This window comes from Populus trichocarpa, chromosome 4, assembly GCF_000002775.5.
Source record: "Populus trichocarpa isolate Nisqually-1 chromosome 4, P.trichocarpa_v4.1, whole genome shotgun sequence".
Classification (NCBI taxonomy): domain Eukaryota; kingdom Viridiplantae; phylum Streptophyta; class Magnoliopsida; order Malpighiales; family Salicaceae; genus Populus; species Populus trichocarpa.
The window spans coordinates 9876090-9892864 of record NC_037288.2 but is presented as its reverse complement, the minus strand read 5'-3'; the positions used below and the strand labels follow the sequence as shown (position 1 = coordinate 9892864).

The 16775-nt window shown below is 32.6% G+C and overlaps 1 protein-coding gene and 1 pseudogene across 1 annotated transcript; both read right to left on the bottom strand.

The window, feature by feature from the left end:
* Nucleotides 1-1011: 1011 nt before the first annotated feature.
* LOC112327284 (phenolic glucoside malonyltransferase 1) lies at nucleotides 1012-2442 on the bottom strand. The gene has a single exon (XM_024599654.1). It carries the CDS (start codon nucleotides 2440-2442, stop codon nucleotides 1012-1014), a length of 1431 nt encoding a protein of 476 aa, XP_024455422.1.
* Nucleotides 2443-14098: 11656 nt separating this feature from the next.
* Nucleotides 14099-16554, bottom strand: LOC18097938 (beta-glucosidase 12-like; annotated as a pseudogene).
* Nucleotides 16555-16775: the final 221 nt, after the last annotated feature.

Below are 16775 nucleotides of genomic sequence, written 5' to 3'. Positions count from 1 at the left end.
AATCAAGTTCCTTTCATAGCACAGGTGTCGGTTATACCATACAGTAGACTATGAAAGTGTCAAGTATTTGTTGTACCAAGGGTTGTACAACACAAATCTAGATTAATCATTTAACAAGCAAGGTATAGGAATTAGTAAGATAAAAAGATAAGACATGCTAATAACAAACTTTCTTGGATATAAACTTTGAAATTCATGTTGAGTTTATATTATACCTATTTTAACACTATTAGTGAAACCTTTTAACCAAACATATATTTTTTCAAACCAACCTTAACTAAAAGTACTTTTATAAAAAAAAAATTTCAAACTACAACCACAACAGCTACCACAATACCAAACACAAAAGTACTTTCATACTTCTATATTATTAAAAAACAAAAAAAAAATCATGTTTTAGACATTTAACCATGTCAACATATGTGGATATATGAAAATATTTATCTAAATTTTTTTTTTTCTACATGAGTTGCTATGAGGTTCTAAGAAAGCATTATGAAGAGCTATACTAGGCCTATCTTGCTATAGATGCTGGAACATGGCCAGATATGGCCCCTGGATTCTTGTAAGCTAACCATCAAGGCATGGGTCTGTTGGTAAGGAAACCAGAGCCTGAATTATGATTAAGAGTGTAAAACTTTATAGCATCATTCGACTAAAATGCTTTAAGGTTGTAGTAACTTTACACAAACAAGTTACATTACATTCATTTGCACAATAAAGACTTCAGAAATCCACTTTTTATTATGCTCGTGGGTAAGGGTTGACATTGGGTTTTGTTTTGACTCAAAACAATGAAACTTTTGAGGGGAGCCCTATCCTAACCCTACCCCCTTAGTTTTTTGAAAAATATAATCATAAGAAAATACACAATCAAACTTTTGCAACAGATTACTTTATGGTAATTGATGTCAATGAGGGGACTCGATTTTGACTTACTGAATCTGTAGAGGCCCAATTAAAAAGAAAATCTTTGAAGCTTTATTGAGAATTGAATTATAATTTGAAGAACTATTTTGAGATTTGCCTAAAGTTCTTTAGGTTGTTAACAAAGAACGAAACAAAATTTTCCATTTCATGCATCTTCAAAGCCAAACCAATCTCAACACCACCAGTTCCCTCTCTACTCCTTGCCAAAGAAATTACTCCTCCCCTAGCATTTCCTGTAAACTCCACTTTGTTGGGTCTTCCCCATCCAAAATCCCAGCTGTAATCCTCAAATCGGGTGGATCCAGTAACCCCAATGATTTCTGTACCCGGTTCTATAGAAGCCAGTTCAAGTAGTCTCTCCTTGGCTCCTTCAAAAAGTCCCTTCTCTAGCCCTTTTATCATGCCACTAATCCTCTGTGCTATCATTGCAACCCCACATTCCTCCATGGAAACTCCTGCCTTGATAACAATGTGTTGGCTGCTAATACAGTTACCAATATAATTTTGTGGAATCGGAGGGTCTAATCTGCCCCTACAATCTGCTGAGAATATAAAGTAAATCTTTCTATTACTATCCCCTCCTCTGGCTTTCACCATGCAAACTACTGTATAAGCACATGTAAGTACAAAAGTTGACATGTAGTCCATTTGTTTTGTTGGGTTTAGCTCTTCTTGAAGGACCTTTTCCAACTGGGACGATATTGTTTCCCTTAAGATCTCTATGTCTTCACGAGTCAACTGAAATGTGGCTCGAACTACGTCCGGTGACACTGCCATGTTTGACACCAACTTCAAGCTTCGAGAGTCGGACTTTGTATCCGGCCTGGTCAGTGCTAACCATTGGTTCAAGAAGATCATTTCAAGTCCATATGCATCCTTGATAACTCCCCTGTCCAAAAAAGGGGTTAGCTCACTAGATAACGAAGGTTGTTGATCATATTCTAGGTGTTTGCATATATAGGCCCATGCCTTGAGGAAAGTTGTAGCAGATTTCCCATCAAGAATTCCATGATGACAAACGATGCTAATAGAAAACCCTTTGTTAGGAAACACTGTTATTTGCAAAGCGATCACTGAAGCTTTAGCGTCAGATGTAGGCAGCTCAGGGATATATGGAAACGATTCGATGGCTTGCCGAGTTTCATTCCCTGAGAGATGACTCAGGTCTGCATTTGACTCGGCTATGGTGAGTGAAATTGCATCATTTGGAGTGTATAAGAGGATGGGTTTTGGGGAGTTTTCTGGCCACACTAGATGGCCAGCAAGTGGGAGAAAGTGGAATAGTGTTTGGGAGAGTGATTTTTTGAGCCTGGGGAGGATTACTAGATTGAAGAAGGTTGGACTTGACTCGGTGAGCTCATAAAATATAATTTGTTGAGCTGGAGGAAATTTGAACCAAGCAATGTCTAGGAAGGTGAGAGGGAGAGAGAAGTCGGTGATTGACTCGGGTGAGATGTAGGCTGGGGCAACTTGGCAGAGCTCTAGTATTTTCACAGAATCTTGGGGAGCCATGAAATAGAAGCTAGATACGATCAGTTGAGAAATCCAAAACTTGTTCACAATCTCTTATATTTATATTGTAGCATTTTATTACTATAATGAGTTACAGTTAAGTTCACATTAAATAGCAAGAGTTACATAATAATATTAACATAACTAGAGTTTGTATGTTATCTATACCTCTAAACCATTTAATTAGCAAGCAATGGATGTAAGAATGTTTCAAAATTTGTAAACACTTTAATTGGATTAATGCTATTATGCTAAAATTTATTAACTTATTAATTAATTTTCTAAATTTATTAATCTTTTTCTTAGAATTAGTCTTTCTGTAAATATAACTTATAATTACTTAATTGTACTTGAATACATTACTATCAAAACTACTTGAACACTCCTTTTAACAAGAACTAACTTCTTGAAACGGATTTCAACAACTCTTAACATACAAATATTTATCAATGCTATCAAATCAATAAAATGTTTTGAAGTTGTTTCCTACTTATAAATTGGACTTGCATGATATTATTTTATTTGCATCCACCAATTTTTTATCCAAGTAAAAAATATATTTGTGTAGGAAACAAGGGAAGTTTTGGCAAAAACATCTACTCAACACAAGAATATAAATGTTTATGTATACAGAACCAACTAAGAAACCCCATGATCCTTTAAATTTCTTTTATACACTTTAAGAACCAAACATACTAATATAATCAAAATCATCAAGCTTCATATACAATAATTTATATTTAAAAACAAACATGTTAATTTAATAAATAACTCAAAACATTCCTTTAGAAATTTTTAAAAACTAATATAACATAGTAGAATAAAAAATGTGTGAAGAAAACAAGTCCGCAATAACAAAAAGATAAAAACAAGTTTTATGATCTTTTGTTTTTACCTATGTAATAACAGAGATGTCATATTATTTCTTTTATTTAGAAAACAAACTATATAAATATCCTAAAATTATCTCATTTGTTTAATTCTTTTTGGCGAAGGTGATAATTATTGATTGCAGATTATTAATTATTGCTTGGATAAGTTTTATAAGTATTTGGGTTAGAATGTAATCAAACAAATTATTAATTAATAATCGTACTTATGCTCATATCATGAATATATTTAGAAAGCGATTGAGTGGATAAAAAAAAATATTACAAAAAACTTAAAGGGCTTGAGCTTTCATTCAAACTCAAGACACAATAATATTGTGGATTGTAATAAAAAAAAATTTCTCAAGTTTTATTTTCATTTTATTCTTGTTAAATTGGTGTTTTAGGATCGCACTTGATGGTTTGTTTTAGTTAGGTTTATATAGGGTTCTTGCGGTGTCAAAGAAAAAATCTGACACTCCGTTGATGCTTGATATCATAACCCAATTTTAAAGTAAAAATTATGTTGAAAGTCAATTGAGTAAAAATTAGAAGAATTAATTAAGTTTGAGGACATAATTAAACTTCTAATGGGTTTTGTGGATTTAATCAAGGACTCAATTGAAGAGAAATCAAGTTTAGAGGCTTAATTCATATCAATTCGCAAAGATTGGAAGATTAGGAACACATTTGAAGCTTTAAAAGACTAATTTGATGTAATCAAGGGCTTAATTGATAGAAATTTAAAATATAAAGTTCAATTAAGGATCACATTGAAGAAATATGAAATAATGACAACTTTGTAAAAAGCGCTGAAATTTAAGGGTTCAATTGAAGAAAGCTAAGGGTGAAATTGCAAAGAATCTAAAAAGCTAAGGGTGAAATTGCAAAGAATCTAAAAAACTAAGGCTGATTGGGACTCCATTGCAAAGTTTTATTTCAGGGACCAAATAAAAAAGGACTATAATTTCACTATTCATTATCTTACGAAGAAAAAATTTGAGTTGATGCTTGATTTGGAAAAATAAAAGTTGATTTTTTTGATAAATGATGAACTAAATTGATTTTTTTTTTATAATTTGAAACAGATGTTCATACCTTTATTTTGACAAATCACGAACTTAATAAAAGATAGTGGGGACACCGGATCTGAGACACGTCACACATATGTATGATCATTAATGATGGAGGACTGCTCAACCATTGTTCATTGTTTGAGAGATTGGGCTCTAATTTATGCTTTTGGGTTCAAATTATTTGGACTTTTAGTTGAGTTTTTTATTAGATTTAATATTATTTTATTTTGAACTTCAATTTAGTTTTAGTCCTTCATCCAAATAGTTGGTTGTTTTAGGGGTTTTTTTTTTTTTTATGTAGTTAGATTATGATGATTTGATAAAAGTTACTTTTTATTTTTCAACCTCCAATCTTTTCAAAATTTTCTAGGTATGATTGAGAAGTATCTAAGTTTTTTATATGCCACGAGAGTCTTTCCTCTGCCAGTTCTGGGTTTATAATGGGAATGTCCACATGTCATACACTCGATCAGCTCAGCATTTTCAAGGTAGTGTAACATGCAGAAGTTAGGGCACATGTTAATTTTCTGGTATCCTAAACCGAGGGGTTTCTCTTTCAGCCTATTCCCTTCAGATAAAATGCTTCTCGTCCATTCGATAATCTTATCATAACCGGCCTCACTCAACCCGTGATCTGACTTGATGGTGAACACCTGTGTTATGGCCGATAATTTACTGTGGTTCGTGCAGCCATCCCATAATGGTTCGTTAGAATCTTTCAACAGATCAAAAAACCTTGCTGCATCTACATTAGGTTCTTCTTCTACCACTGACATTACCTTTACTCATTCTCATTGCATTCATAACCATATTCCTGTAAGGATTACTATTCTCATTTCCAACTTCATGCATGTTGCTAGCACTAGAAGTTGACCCAACCACTATTTCTACCATGCTCTCATTAGGAACAAATAGTTCTCCGTGTGCATACCAACACAGGTAATCCTCCATGAACCCTTTGGTTAGAAGATGCATCGTTGCAACATCTTAATGCAGAAACTTTAAATTTTTACACTTCCTGCATGGACACCTAATACCGCCGTTAGTAAAATTCCTCGGGATAGATGTTGCATAATTAATAAAACTCTGAACCCCGTTACAATAATCCATCCTCCACAATCCTTGGGGTGAGTCCCGATACATCCATGAATGATCATCCATGACTTATCTCGAACCTCTATAAAATTATGACGACAACATGTATTAATTAACTACGTTACGTAAATAAACATAACAAAAATATTGGTTTTCCCCGACATTATCCAACAAACTAAAAAAACACTTATGTTAAATATTCATTATCAATTATCAACTATCAACGTCCATACAAATTTATACATATATAAATTTACGGAAATCACAACTTCGCAATAGAATTCATAACAATTAAAATAGACCCGTTAAACAAGCAATTATTTATTTCATCACAACACATCTAATTCGGTGTAATTCAAACAAAGTTTCAACAATTTACAAACAAATATAATTTGACAAAATCTAAAACAAACTATAACAACTACAAAATTATACATTCATACTACAAGTTTCTTTGACAAATAACAATCAAACAAGTACATACGTTAACAAAATACATATACTAAAAAAACAATAAAATTCACATTTAAATGTTAAAACTATATAAAAAGGATAAATTTACTTACAAAAATGATAAAATCCACAAGAATGGATGTTGTGACTACGTACAAAAGTATAAGAAACTTGAGTGCTTGTGTTTAGAAGAGGGGGGAGTTGGGATGGGTGGTTGGCTGCAGTTTAGGAGGGGAGAGGTGGGATGGGGAAGAAGAAGCAGAAACAGAGGAAGAGAGTGTTGGCAGAGTGGGTATATAATGACTTTTACTGATGGAATCCTCGATAGACACGTTCTGTCGGTATACTTGTCGGTGATTCCACCGGTGAAAGTGCCACGTCACTATACGGCTATCCCGGTTTGAATCCCTCAGCAATTCTGTTGGTAAAATCGTCTGAAAAAATCCATGTCATCACACCGCTGCAACTTTCCAAAAAAACTGCATAGTTCGTCGGCAATACAGTCGGTATATACCGACAAATTAGGAGACATAATTATATCCGTCAGCAAAAATTCCTAATGGAATATTTTCATCGGTATTTCCGTTGGTTTTCGCTGATTTTCTGGTAGTGATATTATGAGTTTCAAGTATTCTGATAGCCATCAATTGAATATTATTGCCCTTGTGTTATACTGCTGCTGAAGTCGTCAATCTAGCTTCTCTTGTTAAGGATGTGTTTCTGTAGAGAGATGAAACAAAAGAGAACAAGAAGCAAGACAAATAAAGCGCACATGACACAAGAATTTACATGTTTTGGCAATTTATCCTATGTACGTAGAGTTGTAGAGATTTCACTATTACCTTGAGATTGCTACAATAATAATTTTGTCAAGCAACACATACCACCACCCCTAATCCTAGTGAGAATATAAATATTTATAGAAATTTATTTTAATTATACATATTATAGGTGAATGAGAAATTAATCTAGAAAAATCTTTGGTTTTTCTTTTAAAGAACCCTTGATTTTTCTAGATTTAATTCTTGATTTATGGTGGCTAATTAAATGTTGATAATAGTGGGAATTAATTCTTCAACCTTTTAGCTTCCAAAACTCACTATAAAAGAGGGGTGAAGGAAGAGCTTTTAACTTGAATTTTTTAGATTTTACGCACTCATCTCATTTTTAATGTTTTTTTTTATACTTTAATTTTCCTCTAAAATCTAGAGCTTAGGTTCATCTTGTTGAGATATATTTGAGTTATATAATCTTTGGTTCAAAGACCTTTTCTAGAAGCAGATCTAAACCAAGGTGGTGTTGTTGGAATCTTGAGAGAAATATTGCAAACATTCTAGTTGTACAAATGAGGAACAATAATGCAATACCCTGTAATTTAATACAATTTTAAGGAACTTTAAGCCTTAACGTAAGAAGAAAGGTATTTTTTTTTTAGAATATAACATCAGGATAGTTTCTATTCACCATCTAATAATTCTATCAATGGATACAATAATACACAATTTATCTTTACACATTAATAAGGTTTCCATGCATACATACATACATACATACATGCATGTATATGTATATATAAATTATTCTAGAAGTATTCATTTAAAATACAAGAGTCCCTCCCCAATGGAAGGTTAGATTGCCCAATGACACTTAAGAGGTATTGAGGCTTTCAATGGAAAAAATATTTGAAACACACACAAAACTATAAAAATCATAATAAGCATTTACATCAATGTAATTGCTAAGGATTACTAACAATACAAACAAAAACCCATTTCTTTAAATTTTTTTGTGAACTTCTCAAACTTGTGTCAATTCTCAGACTTGGTATATTCTCCTTAACTAAAGTTGAATTATCTTTTCATCATTATACACATCAATCTATCATAATCACCTTGTAGTGAGTTATACATTTACAATCTAGCTTAGCTCCACTCAATATGATGTATTTGTTTCATCTTATTAATTTATCGGATTCATTTTAACGTTTCCATATTGTGTTCCCCTACACCTTATATTCATTTTGCATCTCGTTTCACCTCACGAGCACACTTAATTTGTTATAATATCTATAATGTGATTCTCTCTCTCTCTCTCTATCTCTATGTCAATTCTAATCCCAACATCTATTATACCCATTATGGCTCATCCATATAAATCGTCAAACTAGTTATGTTTCTAGTCCAATTTTGGCTTATAAATATATTCAACTTACATATTTTTTGTGCCAATTTTGGCACATTCCAATGTTTCTTTTAGATTTTCAGTAAAATCTCCCCTTATCATGGGACCTACCATCATTTTCACAATATTCATATCAGTTTCATCTTCAAATAATATGAATACCATACATACATCAATTAATCAATCTATTTAATTCAACAACCTAATCTCATTCGGCCACCATCATGAAGGCCAAATTACATTATCCATCACTCATATGGCCGACTAATTATACAATTCTTCATTTACTTTCTCACATCATTCTATATAGTAACCAACTTACTTGTTGTTGAATACTGCGTATCTAGAATACAAAAATTTTAACCCTAGTAATTCATTTTCTTTAGATTTTAAATATTATAACAAATTGTTTTTGTGCATCTTCAATGTTTAATCCAAGCCCTCTATGATCTCGTACATTAGGTAGAACAATTGGTAGTTATTGTCGTACGTCGTTTCATCACTGCTATTAGCATTTTATTACAATGTTATAATTACCACTAAATTTTTCTCATGTCATCAACAACACAAAACATCAATACAACATATTTACATTATTAGTCATAATTTCTTTGACATCCTCCATGTGCATAGTACACGATTGTTAAATTGTATCAATTACAATTCATCAAATAATTTAAAATACATCACATCTATACCGTTGAATTCCTCAATTGTACAATACCTACTATGATCAATGAACTTCTATTCTTACTTTCCAAATGATACGGTCTTCTATCCTTCACAAGGATGAATCTTCATCAATTTTATTTTTTATTTCTTCAATAATCCATAACATAAACACAATTTACTGTGATGCCTGTTTAAGACCATACAATGCTTTCTGTAACTTGCAAATGCCCTTCCCCCCTATCCGTCTCTTGATCCCTCCTCGTTGTACCCAGGATCCCGCAACTTCGACTTATTCCGTCGGGACGCCAGTCATGGACTAGCTTCAACAACCGTTGATTGATATAGTTCCCAATGGCAAAAATCCGCCTTTTACCCCCTCCCTCAAAGAAAATTGCCTTTTATGTGGGACTACCAGCCAGGTGAGCCAGACGCTTAGGTTTCATCCAACATTCCATTTATAGTTCGGCAAATCAGTCATCGTGATAATATTAACACCACACACGTCAATTTAACTTAAATTACATATCCCGGTCATTAGAAAAAGTGATGCCACTAGCTTATTATCGGGTAACTAGTTCTTCTGCCCATTACAAGTAATTGAGTCCACCGCCCAATACTGGGCACTAGGTCCACCATCCATTACCTGGAACTAGCCCTATTATCGGGTAACTAGTTTCACAACCCATTATCGGGCACTAGTCCTATTACTGGGTAACTAATTCCACAACCCTTTACCAGACACTAGTCCCATTACCGGGTAACTAGTTCATCCATTCATTACCGAGCATTAGCCCCATTATCGGGTAACCAGTTCCACAACCCATTACCAGGTAACTAGTCATGTAACGGTTTTAAGCACCTACATGTGTTACCGTTAGTGGGGTCGATTAATAAATCATAAACAAGTATTTCGACACATCTTTTTATAATTCCACCATTGCAGTCGATTTTACATTATATCCAATTTCTTGCCTTATAGGCACAAGTTTTCATGATCAATAGATAATTCACATCACATATAGATATAAATCCAACTAACATTATAAAAATAGTTTAATAGTTTACAAGCTAGGGAAGGGAGATGACCTTTACCTTAAGCTCCTACTATACAAGCTCCTTAGAAGTTGGGTCCCCTTTCGAATGCTTCTCTTACATTTCTATATAACATCCTGAATCAATATTCAAATCTTTCCAATTTATTCATAATATTCATAAATTCACAAAATCAAATACTTCCGTAAACAATTTCCATGGATGTATTTTATTTTCTTGCTTCTCATTTACATTAGAAATTATTTACGCTAACATTAAATGTCCAATTAACTCAATACTTCATCGATGATTTTCAATGTCCAAAAGACATGACTTTTCGTTACCGTTTTTGTTTTTTGATGTCCAGAGACATGAATTCTCGTCACAGATTTTCTAATGTCCCAAGACATTTAATCGATCACCAAACAATGTAATTTTAACAAATTTGTAAACACTTTAATTGGATTATGCTATTATAGTAAGACAATGAACTTATTGAATAATTTTCTAAATTTACTAATCTTTTTTCTTATAATTAGTCTTTCTATACACTACCATAAAATCGATAAATACAAACAGAAATACCGAGGGAATATTTTCGTTGGTAAATTGCTGACGGATTTTACCGACAGAAATATTCTCTCAATATTTACCGAGGGAATTACAATGGGAAAAAAATAATTAAAACAAAGCAAAAAAAAGATGATGTGTCATTTTTACCAACGGAATTACCAACGGAATTACCGACGGTAAACTGCCAACACTATTCATCATGTTAATTACAAAGAGAATCACCGATGGAACATTTCATCGGTATTTTACAGAGAGCACTAGAACTATTCACTTCCCAATTGCACTGTTAATTACTGTTCTTTACAGACAAAATCACCGACAAATTAAAAAGTCATCGGTGAAAATTTTAAATTAAAGTAAATATTACATACGAAATCACCAACGGATTGAAAAGCCGTCGGTGATATTTGGCGGTTTCTGAAATTGTTTTATTAAATTAAAAATTATAGACGGAATCCCCGATGGAATTATTAAAAATATTAATATTTAATTATCCATCGGTAAAACCGGTGGTAAAACGCCCTAATTTCACAACAGTCCAGTCTCCTTTCTTCTTCTTCTTTTTCTTCGTTTTCTTCTCTTCTCTCCTCAACTCCTTCTGTTCTCCTCCATGCTCAGGTATGTCTTCTTCGTCTTTCTTTTTCTTCTCTTCTCTCCTCTCCTCTCCTCAACTCCTTCTCTTCTCAACTCCTTCTCTTCTCCTCCATGCTTAGGTATGTCTTCTTCTCCTTTTTTATTTTTTCTTCTCATTTTTTTTAATTAGTATACTTTACGAATTTGTTTTTTTTTTCTCTCCTTAGCTTCACTTGCAACTACATTAAGGTAAAAGAAACAATTCTTTTTTTTTTTTCATTTTTTTTTCACTATATTTGTTTTTTATTTTATTTTTAATTGTTTTTGTTCTTAATAATTGTATGAATGTTGTTATAGGATTTTTTTTTTATATGAGATCAATTTTTAGTTGATTTATTTATAAGATTTTTAAATTTTTTTCATATGAATTTTATTAGTTGAATTTATTTTTTCGTGTTATTTATTTGTTGCAAATTTTTTGAGTTGATTTTCTTCTTCTTTTTTCCAAGCATTTTGAGTATTATAGAGTGTTGATTAATATTAATTTAATTATTTTATAGTTTTGTAATATATATATATATATTTAAATAATTACCGACAGAATTACATACAGTTTGTTTCTGAGGGAAGTACCGACGGAATGAAAAAAAAAATCTCGTTTTTTCTGTCAATAAATTCATCGCTAATAATATTTTTTTATTACCAATGGACAAAAAATTACCGATGAAAGATTCACCGACGGAGACTTTCCGTCGGTGATTTCTTTACCAACAGAATGGTAATGCAAATACCGACGGAAAATTCCGTCAGTAAATCTAAAGATTATGGTAGTGATAAATGTAAATAATAATTACTTAATTATGCTTGAATACTTTGCTATCAAAACCACTTAAACTCTCTTTTTTAACAATAACTAACTTCCTGAAACGGATTTCATCAACTCTTAACATACAGATATTAATCAATGCTATTAAATCAATAAAATGTTTGGAAGTATTTTCTTACCTATAAATTGGACTTGCGTGATATTATTTTATTTGCATCCATCAAATTTTTATCCAAGTACCAGAATATATTGTTGTAAAAAACATGGGAAGTTTTGGCAAAAGCATCTCCTCAGCACTATTTTTCTATATCGGTATACTTATCATTACACCGGGGTTTGCAATTCGTACTTATGAAGAAAATCCAGAGCTTTCTCAACATTTGGAACCATGCCATGCAAAGGTGACAAAACGTTGTGCAATCGAAATCTCTAATAGTATATACAACAACAATACTCCATTAGAATATTGTTGCCAAAAGCATATAACAACCGGGAAAGCTTGCCATGATGATTTCATAAAACTATTCATGTCAAGATTGCCTAAGGAAAAAGTAACTTTTGTTGTAGCTAAGGGTGACCAAATTTGGAACCATTATGCTGCTATTGCAGCTTTGGCATCTATTGCATCAACTCTTTCTATTCTACCTTAAATTGTACTAGTATAAATTGTATGCTATAATAAATATCTTTATTATGATAACATTTAAGTCTTTGGATAACCATTTTGTTACTTTTTTTTACTATATTTCATTTTCTCATAAGACAACCTGTTACTCAAAAATCTAAAATTTGATATAAATGTTTCTATATACAAATCTAAAGCAATGAGACTTAAAGAATTAAAAACCAACTAAGAAACCCCATGATCCCTTAAATTTCTTTTATACAATATTGAATAACATCCCTATCTACTATCTCTTTTTATTCCTTATTTCAATCGCTATTGATGCAAATATTGAGAAACAAATCAAGCCTTTTCTTTGGTTTGGTGAGGAGGGAGGTAAAAATTATGCAATGTTAAATGGACCTTTATTGTTCTTCTAAGAAAACAGGAGGGCTGGGTATAGGTTCTTTTACTAGTGAAAAACAAAGCCTTGCTTTTTTAAATGGCTTTGGAGGTTTGGGAGCTCTGATTCATGATTATGGAAGGATATTATCTACAATATTCATAATAAGGAATCAGCTTTAAATATGTCTTCCCTCAGTTTAAATTCCAATGGTAGTGCATGGTCTAGGATTGTTAATGTTTGTGTTTTGGTTGGTAATGATCATGATTCTAGCTTTCGGAGCGATGAGTGGTTGGGGATAATTGTCTCGTTGTCCAGTTTCATAGAATTTTTAGTGTATAAGAAGATTAGGTTTCCTTGTAATTTAATATGGGTATGTGGGATGAATATTCATGGTTATGAAATTTCAGATGGAGAATGGCTCTTAGAGGAAGATAGATTGACTCATTTGATTTTTTATTCGATAAGTTGTCTGATATATTGTTATTGAGTGAAGTTGATGATAAACTAATTTGGAAACCCAATTGTAATTGTGTTTATTCAGGCAAATATAGGTGTAGTATTTTATAATATCCTAGACAACCTAATTCATGTAATTCTTTTTATGGTGTATGGAAAAGGATTGGTTCCTCCAAAGATTGGAATTTCTTGCTAAATGTCTATTCTTATTGTGCTATTGATTTGTTCATCTCTCTTAATGGTTTGGTTTGTCAAAAAATCATCTCAACCCAATAGCTTAAGCTGTTAGGTGAGGTTTCAAGATATGAGTTATATTATTCTTCAACACACCTCCTCAAGTAAAAGCCATTTGGGCTTGAAACTTGCACAGACCCACATTACTTTGTGCTTAATTTTTATCAAATAAATAGGGATGATGAGATTCGAACTTGTGACCGCTTGGTCATCAAGGCTCTGATACCATGTCAAAGAACCATCTCAACCTAATAGCTAGGTAAGGTTTCAAGATATGATTTATATTATTCTCCAACATGGTTCAATGATCAAATAATAAGAGTATTAAATCTCCCATTTAATGGTCTCCCCATGAATGTCATATGCTAAAATCTAATCTAATGTTGATGGTTCTTTTATTGGCAAACCTGAATTGGTTGATATTAAAGGGGTTCTTCGCAATCATAAAGGTTTTTTTTTATTATCCATTTCTTTTATTTTTTTTAGGGTCAAATATTACGTTTTTCTTTCTGAAAAAAAAAAATAGTAAACAAACCATAAACAATGATGGTGCAGAAGAATTGTATTATTATTAAACCAATCATAATCAATAATGTAATGAAAAAATGATACAACAGTAAAATAATCAAATTAAATTCTGAAACCATAATTAAACAAAACAAAGGAAAACTAGAACCATGAATTTTTATTCTTAACCACAGCCTTGAATGAATGAAGTGGTGACCAAATTCTGTTCAATTAATATTGCTGAGAGCTCTATCTTTCAGCCGTGAAATCCCACTTTGCAGATGCTAACAACTTTGACTTCAGATCCTGGCGAAGGCATTCAGGCATTTCTTGGCCTTTTAGCATCCCGAACCAAACTATCTTCAATTTTCGACGTTTCATTAGAAGTAATCAGAGGATACGTATGTGGAATAGGACTGTGGGAGTCTCTTCTAAGAAACTGCTTGAACCACTTGACTGATTGTTTAGGATATCGTTTCAAATCATTTTTGTAATCAACATAGTAGAGGCCGAACCTCACAGCATAACCACTTCCCCATTCGAAATTGTCCATTAAAGACCAAGCAAAAAATCCCTTAACATCAACACCATGCTCACTGCAATAAATAGATATTGAATCCCAGTTAGACGGATTTGGTAACTTAATAATATAATTGTTGCTATAGATTAAAAAACTTATTATCAATGATCATTAGTTAATAAATGAAAAAAAATTAACTCACTTGATGGATCTCAAAACATTCTTGAGGTGGTCTTTGTAAGATTTTTCTCTTATGGGATCATTAAGAGCTTCCTTTAGTGATGAAGCATTGTTATTTACGTCATACGTTGTGTAGTAATTTGCATCGATATTTTGAGCATAATATGTTGTGTAGTAATTAATTCCAATAAAATCATACGATCCCTTCAACATCTTAGATTCCTCGGCAGTGAACTCTGATAATTTGCACGAGCATCATGCATGTTACGTGGATAGTCACCATTAGTTAAAGGATCCATGAACCAACCAAGCATGAAGTCGAGGCTTCTTTTGGTTGCATTTTGATCTGCTTCACTGTTTGAGTAAGGTTCAAACCAATGAGAAACAAGTGTTATCCCAATCTGTCCACCTTGACATGACTGATATTTTTCCTTGTATAGTTTCACTGCCGCAGCATGAGCAAGCAACAAATGATGGCTAACCGTATACACTTCAGTGGCACCAGTGTTTAAGGATCGGTGTGGATCATTTACAACGACAGAAATCCTACCGGGTGCCATCGTGCCCATGTCATAACCTTGAACACTGAACATCCATGGCTCGTTCAAAGTAATCCACTTCTTCACCCGGTCTCCAAAATTTTGGAAACAAAGGTCGACAAAGTCTCGGAAATCATTTCTGGAAATCAATGTTTTATGTGAGAAAATTTATAGGAATGTTTTAAATTTTAGAGAAGCATAGGTCCACAAAGTCTCCAGAATGACAGATTAGATTATAATATTTCGAAGCTACAACAAGTTTGGATATTTGAAGCATAATTAACGAAAGGTCGCTACTTACACAATGTTAGGACTTAAGAAACCACCATATTTATCTTCCAAAGCTTGTGGAGTATCCCAGTGAAAGAGAGTAACGTAAGGCTGCAAACCTATATATTACAAAACATCATATAATCAGATGGAGCGCACAAGATAAACCTTTTGTTGTATAAGAATTTTCGCATCAATTTTTGGCAAAATATTATGATTAATTGAAGGGAAGGGAAAGGTTATAACCATTCTTAAGGAGGTCATCAATGAGATCGTTATAAAATTTGATGCCTTCTTCGTTTACTCCAGCACTTAACCTGCCATCTGCATTTTCCAAAAAAAAATCCAATGGAAAGCTATATATCAAATGGAAATTCACAACAGATGTCAAAGTCACATCCTGCTAGTGTCATTACTATTACTATGTTAAGAACAAATTTCAAAGAATATAAAAACTTACGTGGTAATACTCTAGACCAAGAAATGGAGAATCTGAAAGCATCCATTCCCATTTCTTTCATTCTTTGCACCTCTTCCTGTAACATTTATCAATTTGTTTTAAGAACAATCACACTTACATACATCATATAGTTAACCACAACGAAAATATGATGAAGAACTCCCATACCTTATAGCGATGATAGAAATCAACAGCTACATTTCCGTTGCTACGATCATTTATTCTCTCTGCAAACATTGAAAATAATATTATTTTTAAAGTTAATAATGGTGGTTTTCTTAGGACATTAACATAATTCTCTTCAACTTTTTAGCGAGGGAAGTGCAAATTTTAATGAGAGAGATTGGTACCTGTATGTTCCACAGTGAAAGTGTCCCATATAGCTGGTCCTCTACCATGTTTGTTTGTTTCACCTTCATACTGCATATCATAATAAAATAATAACGAAAAATTAATTAACATAACTAGTATTATTTTAAATAATGTTCTGTTGTCCCCTCCTAATTACTGCACTAGAGGCAGCAAAATTTAGAGTATGTACCTGGTAAGCTGATGAGGATGTTCCGAAAACAAAATCATCTGGCACTTAGATAAATAAGGCTTGGGCTTAGTGTGTGAAACAGAGGTTTGTTTTGTAAAGATATCAAAGGCTCTAGTCCTGCCACATGTCAAAAGATTAGAGAATGAAATGGTTAGAATGTTGTTAGTAGTTGTTAGTCTTGTTTGTCAGTTAAGAGAATTAGTTAGTATTGTTTAGTGAAGAATAGATAACGTGAATAAGCTTCTTACTGTAGCAATATATAAACT

Excerpts from the sequence above, each read along its gene's own strand:
- LOC112327284 (XM_024599654.1), bottom strand. The coding sequence starts at position 2,442 with ATGGCTCCCCAAGATTCTGTGAAAATACTAGAGCTCTGCCAAGTTGCC.